This window comes from Chelonoidis abingdonii, chromosome 4 (assembly GCF_003597395.2).
Source record: "Chelonoidis abingdonii isolate Lonesome George chromosome 4, CheloAbing_2.0, whole genome shotgun sequence".
NCBI classification, from domain to species: Eukaryota; Metazoa; Chordata; order Testudines; family Testudinidae; genus Chelonoidis; species Chelonoidis abingdonii.
The window spans coordinates 52,767,268-52,774,555 of record NC_133772.1 but is presented as its reverse complement, the minus strand read 5'-3'; the positions used below and the strand labels follow the sequence as shown (position 1 = coordinate 52,774,555).

Below are 7,288 nucleotides of genomic sequence, written 5' to 3'. Positions count from 1 at the left end.
ATCTGAGTCTTGGGGGTCCCCCAGGGAAAGGTTTGGGGAGACCGGAGAGTTTATCAGGTACTCAGAATCCTGATTGGTGGCAGCGAGATAAGATGCAAGCTGGTAATTAAGCTTGGAGGTTCATACTAAGCACCCAGATTTTGGACGCTAAGGTCCAGATTTGGGACAGAGGCTTATTACAGAATTGACTTATGCTATTAAACATCTGCTATATCAAATTAAATATTATTTTTGTAGGAGTACAAACAATATAATTTTTTCTCTGTTGCTGTTTGAGTATCTGCAGTGAATCAGACACAAAGAACATCACTCTTAACTCTCTCCAATATTAACGCCTTTCTTCTTATTTCTTAATGTTTATATGTATTCTCTGAAAACTCTACAAGGATATACTTTAATCTTTTCACACTAGCATGATTTTAACATTGCAAGTAGGTGTTAAGGTGTCAAGAGTACAGTGTGGAAGTATAACACAACTAACTATTAAATTTTAGATCAATATTTTTTCAGTATTGGACCCTGTTAAAGGATTCAAATGGTTCTGCGATTTACATCTCCTGTTGTAAAGCTAATACGTTGAGAATATTGGAAAAGTCTTTGTGCATATGAAATACTTCGCACTCTTACAGCATCTTGCTTCTGAAAATAAAATGCACTTTATAGAAATTAAAAAATTAAGCCCCTGAATACCCTTGCAAGATAGGAAAATATTATCCCCGTTTTGCATCTAGGGAAATAGAAACAGAGATGAGTTAAGGTTGGGATTTTCAAAGTGACCTAAAAGAGGTCAGTGCTCAATATCCATGGAAATTGAATTTTATTTCTTTTAGGTCCCTTTCAGAATTGCTGCCTTAATCTAATTGACTGACTTGTCCAAGCAAGTAAGACAGTAGCAGATCCAGGAAAGTCTTTTTTTCATCTGAGTCCTGTGCATAAACTGCAGATGATCCTTTTTCCAACTGCAAGATGATGGCACTGCTGTCTTCTCAGAGAACGGTGTTAACTGGAGACACTGACTATCCTCTTAACACTGTAGTGGTTAACTCCAGAATGGTCCTAGCTGTTCTCAAGTAAGCCTCCTAAACAGAAGAGTTTTTATGTATGAATCATTGGCGAAGAAAGAAAATAATGGACTCTCCAATTGAGACGTTTTTCATACTAAGGGAATGGAATTTCTCTGGTGATTAAGATGCTTGTAGAGTATAGTAATATGACCAGGCAAAAATAGTTTTTAGGACTGAGAGTAAGCCATGGACATAGCTATATTATTAAGCTACTCCTATTTCATTTTAATTATTCCTGCATCTATGAAATACATATTCTGCTTCCTAAGGAGTCTCACTATGGTATACAAGGAAATGAAATGAGAATTCTGGCAAGGAAGACTGCGTTAGTAATTTATGCCCTGGATAAAACAAAAATGCTATTTTAAGTCAAATCCAGTTAACTTTTGAACTACAAAATTTTTAAAAAGAATTTTATAATCTATAACATTTTAATGTCATTGACAAATTTTGAAATTGGCTATTGATTATATGGGAGTCTTTATTGTATTTTAATAAAAATAGAAATCTACTCGCAAGTTTCATTCAGACCATTGTAGGATTTGTCTGTCTTGATGTGTAAATGAAATAGTTTACACTGTGATATTTTTCACAGCATAAGCTACAGTGTTTTTACTCGTAAATTTGTTGAATGGGAGAAAGTTTCATTCTGTGATTTTTTTTGTCTTTCTACAGGCTCAGCAGAAGGTTTGGGGAAAATAATTCAGAGGTTTCCTCTGAAGGATTGGCATGACACTCCCTTTCCCCAGGGAATAGAGTTGGTAAGTTCATATTAACCTGTATTTTATAAACTTCTTAGAGAAGGAGCCTGAAAATGTAGTTCCTTGGGTGCATTCATCTAGCCTGACATGGTATTGAACAAGCTCATGTTAGTGGGATGTAGATAATGTCTTTGAAGTTCGTTTTTGGCTAGCAGAAGATACAGGAAAAAATATTCTCTCCGTTTGCGGATGTAACTGAAATGTAAGAAGTAGAAAAATGATTTCTAAATATGGTTGCTTGAAAGTTGAAAACAAATTTATTTTAAAAAATAGTTGGAAAATTTAATAAGAAATGTCAGGATTTTTTTTGTAAAATGAACGTGTATTTAATATGCAGAAGAAAATATGAATAATTTTAGATATAATTTTCATCTTTAACTATTGCAGAACATTGTTGTTTTTATGTATGAAAAAGAATTATTAAAAGAAGTTCATTCAGTAAGTAAAATTCAAATTTAAGATGTACAACATAACTGTGCAGGGAGATCTTATTAGCAAATTATTACTAAAATGCAACAAAAACTTATTAGTAAGATATTTGTATGACTGCATTTTTATGGTGGCTGAACAAACATGGCATGCAGTTATCCAGTATAACTGCATGACTTAACTGCATGATTTGTCTTGTGATAGTGCGTACCAGTACAGACTTTTTTTACACTTTAATATCTACTTCTGATAGAAGTTATTTGTTAATTTAAAATTCAGTACATACGTGCAATTGAAATCCAGACGTAAACATACTGCAAGAGCTAGACAATTACACAAGTATTTGTGTGGGTTTTTTGGGGCAGAGAGAAAGGGGAGATGGAGAGTTAGATTATTTGATAAATGTATTATGATTTTGTTGAAGCTAGAGCATACACTGAAAGCAAGTTATCCATGGAATTTTGTTGTGGAACAGAAAAGAGAAGTTCTTGTGGTCATGATGGTATGGAACACTGGTATCTTATTCAATAACATTTAAGACTGGTGCACTATAAAGTACTTAAGGAAGTTTAATAGATGAACTGTAGCTTGAGATAAAATAATGGATACATTTTTCCAAGCAGTCTCTCTCTTTCCTCCTCTCCTTAGACCTTCACCAGAATAAAAACTATATTATATCATGAGAAGTTTTAGGAGAGTAAGAAATACATATTCTGGAATATCATAGGCTGAAATATGAGCTTTCTAATCAAGTTTGAAATAGTTATGAAAATGCTCAGTCATAGAAGCAAGGCTATAATATCTTTCCATGTGTTCAGACGTCTTAAATTAATGGTTTTACGCTGTTTTCATTGTGTTGAAAATTTCCCTGTAAAGCAATCCAAATGATATTCTATAAATTTGTTGTTAGAGGAGTAGTTTAATTTCCGTCTCTTCTCTGATTCTTGGACTACAGTCTCTTTTCTATTATTAGCATCGCATGTCCCCCAAATCACTTTCTCTTAGTCTCTGTGCACATCTCCTGGAATACCAATAGCAGGCAGTTGCAGCAAAGTTGTCTTCTCTTTTCTTTCAACTCAACATTAGTTGTATTACTACTTAATTGATATTTTATATCTGCTCAGAATTTGAAGTGCTAACTTCATTAACATTGTGCTAACTCGGTTCTAGCCATTCACATGATGAAAAATGTTAAGATTTTCTCCCCTCCCCATCAGTTTGTTTAATTAAAACTTGAATGTGTTTCCTAAATAAAGTAATAACTATATCTTAACTGAATAAACTCTGAGACAGAAGGCCAAGGAAAGTTAACAGGAGCCATCCTCAGTTATGCTTATAATGAAAATGTTAATTATACATGTACATTTTAAATGAAAAAAGAAACTACAAAAACCAAAATGAGTTGTCAAAAGATTAAATTATTTTTTTATACAAGAAAGTTAAATTCTTTTGTACTTTCTTCCTCTGTCCACCCATTTTCCTCCTTCCTTTTCATTTCATAGATTTCTCCCTACTAGGTTTTAAGTCCAGTGGGGATTATTATGACCACCTAGGCTGACCCTCTTGCAGAACAGATACTAGAATTTCACCCAGTAATTCCTACATCAAATCCATAACTTTTTCTTGAGGTAGAAAGATAGACACCAAGTCTTTATTTAAAGACTCTGAGTGTGGTGGATTCTCCATCATTTGAAGGTAAGTTGTTTCAATAGCTAATTCTCCTGATGGTTAAAAATTTGTGCCTTATTTCCAGTCTGAATTTGTCTAGGTTCAGTTTCCAGCTTTGGATATTGTTATGCATTTGTTGACTAAAAACCTCTCTATTATCAGAAATCTTCTTCCCATACAGGCACTTTTAAGAGGTGACTTGATCACAGTCTATACTTTCTTTTTGGTATGGTAAATAGGTTGAGCTTCTTAAATCTATCTTTGCAAAGCAGATTTACCAGACCTGAAATCATTCTTGAATCCTTTCTAATTTTTCAACATTCTTTCAGAAATGTGGATGCCAGAATTGTATTCAGTAGTCGAATAATGGTCTCACCAATGCTCCATAAGGATGTTTTGTTACCTTCCTACTCCTACTTGTTATTTCCCTGATTATACATCCAAAGATTGTGTGCACCCTGTTACCCGTAGCATTGCACTGGGACCTCATGTTCAGCTGGTTATTCACCAGGTCCTTTTCAGAGCTAGTGCTTTTAATATGCAGTTCTCAATCCTGAAAGTATGACCAACTGTGTAATTTTGCAGTTGGCTGTATTAAAAACATACGTTTAAATTTACCTCCCTCTTATCTTTCTACATTAGACTTCCTCTTTTCCAATGTGAGAGAAACTTTTTGCCTTTCTCCTTCTCCCCCTCTTTCCTGTTCTGTCTCATATACATTTAGGAGTTTACCTGCTTCAGCTGAACAGAGAGGGGAATTGCCTTTACTGATCTAGAACTTGAAATTTATGAGTACAAGTGGCAGAGCAGATGGACTGTAGTCAGTCAAAGTACAGATTTGCATAATCACTGTACAGTTACTGAGAAATAACAATTCAGTCATTATGCAAGTAAGAGACTCATAGCCAATCAGTACAGGGAATTGTGTAGCTAAGAGAGCTGAGCAAACATATCCCTGTATTCTGGTTATTATTCTCCATTATCAGATGATTAAGAGAGAGGGTTACCTCGATGTCTTCAATATTTCCATAAATATATGGAAATATACCTATCTCATAGAACTGGAAGGGACCTTGAAAGGTCATTGAGTCCAGTCCCCTGCCTTCACTAGCAGGACCAAGTACTGTCCCTGACAGTTGTTTTTTATTTTTTATTTTTTAGCCTCTGATCCCTAAATGGCCCCCTCAAGGATTGAACTCACAACCCTGGGTTTAGCAGGCCAATGCTCAAACCACTGAGCTATCTCCCCCAACCCCCCAAATTTTGCAAATATTTATTTAATTTTCTAAGACAATTCACAAGTTTTTAACAGTATGTCTACACTATGAAATTAGGTTGATTTTGCAGAAGTCGATTTAAAAATATCAATTTTATACAGTCGCTTCTCTATGTCCCCACTAAATGGCAGAGTGCATCCTCACTACCATGGCTAGCATCAACTCATGGAGTGGTGCATTGTGGGAAGCTATCCCACAGTCTCCGCTGCCCATTGGAATTCTGGGTTAAGCTCGCAAAGCCTGATGGGGCAAAGACATTGTCACGGGTGGTTTTGGGTATATGTTGTCAGTCTCCCCTCCCTCCCTCTGTGAAAGCCTTTTTTCCTGGGTTACCTGTGCAGATGCCATAGCACGGCAAGCATGGAACCTGCTCAGCTCACTGCTGCTGTTGTGAGCATTATAAACACCTTGCGCATTATCCTGCATTATGTGCAGAACCTGGCTAAGAGACGACAGCACGAGAATGATTGTGAGGAGGACATGGACACAGACATTCCTGAAAGCATGAGATGTGGCAGTTGGGACATCAGGGTGACAGTGGGGCTGGTTGGTACAGTGAAAAGTCGATTCTGGGCCTGGCAAAGAAGCGCAGACGGGTGGGACCGCATAGTGTTGCAGGTATGGGATGATTCCCAGTGTCTGCGAAACTTTCACATGCCTAAGGTCACTTTCCTGGAACTCTGAGTTGCTTTCCCCCACCCTGGAATACCAAGATGAGAGCTGCCCTGCCAGTTGAGAAGCCAGTGGCGATAGCCCTGTGGAAGCTTGCAACGCCTGACTGCTACCGTTCAGTCAGGAATCAATTTGGAGTGGGCAAATCTACTGTGGGGACTGCTGTGATTCAAGCAGCCAATGCAATCACTGGCTTTTTCTGCTATCAAGGATAGTGACTCTGGGAAATGTGCAGGTCATAGTGGATAGCTTTGCTGCAAAGGGTTTCCCACACTGTGGTGGGGTGATAGATGGAATGCATATCCCTATCGTGGCACTGGACCAACTTGCCAACCAGTACATAAACTTCAAGGGGTGCTTCTCAATAGTGCTGCAAGCACTGGTGGATCACAAGGGACGTTTCACTGACATCAGCATGGGATGGCCAGTAAAGGTGCATGATGCTCGCATCTTCAGAAACTCTGGGCTGTTTGAGCAGCTGCAAGAAGGGACTTACTTCCCAGACCAGAAAATTACTGTTGGGGATGTTGAAATGCCAATAGTTATCCTTGGAGACCCAGCCTACCCCTTGCTCCCATGACTTGTGAAGCCATACGCAGGCAGCCTGGACAGTAATAAAGAGCAGTTCAATTATAGGCTGAGCAAGTGCAGAATGGTGGTATAATGTGCCTTTGGACATTTAAAAGCTCACTGGTGCTTTTTGCTGACTAGGTTAGACATCAGCACAACCAATATTCCCATTGTTATTACTGCTTGCTGTATGCTCCATAGTGTCTGTGAGAGTAAGGGGGAGATTTTTATGGCGCGGAGGTTGAGGCAAATAGCCTGGCAATTAGAAAAGTGCAGATAGGTGTGCTGCACATCAGGGAGGCTTTGAAAACCAGTTTCATGACTGGCCATGCTACGGTGTGACAGTTGTGTGTTTTTTCTCTTTGATGCAAACCTGCCCTCTTTGTTGATTTTAATTCTCTGTAAGCCAACCACCCTCCCCTCTTCGATCACAGCTGGCAAAGGAAATAAAGTCACTATTGTTTTGAAACCATGCATTTTTTCATTATTAATTAAAAAGAAAAAAAGGGAGATAACTGATAAGATAGCCCGGATGAGGTGGGAGAGGAGGAGAGGAGGGAAGGACAAGGCCACATTGCTTATTGTAGCCACACTACAAATCAAAACTGTTTGAATGACAGCTTCCTGCTGCTTGGGCCATCCTCTGGAGTGGAGTGGCTGGATGCCTGGAGCCTGCCCCCCTGCATTCTTGGGCGTCTGGATGAGGAGGATATGGAACTTGAGGAGGAGGGCAGGTGGTTGTACAGTGGATGTAGCTGCGGTGTGTGCTCTTGTTGCCTTTCCTGCAGCTCCACCAGACGCCTGAGCATGTCCATTTGCTCCCCCATTAGCCTCAGCATTACATCCT

At 38.5% G+C, this 7,288-nt stretch overlaps 1 protein-coding gene across 1 annotated transcript in view; it reads left to right on the top strand.

Moving 5' to 3' along the window:
* SBF2 (SET binding factor 2) overlaps positions 1 to 7,288 on the top strand; it is a 636,382-nt gene that overhangs the window by 121,018 nt on the left and 508,076 nt on the right. Inside the window, exon 2 of the mRNA XM_075065844.1 lies at positions 1,740 to 1,825. Within this exon, the coding sequence (XP_074921945.1) occupies positions 1,740 to 1,825 (86 nt within the window). The remainder of the gene's footprint in view (positions 1 to 1,739; positions 1,826 to 7,288) is intronic.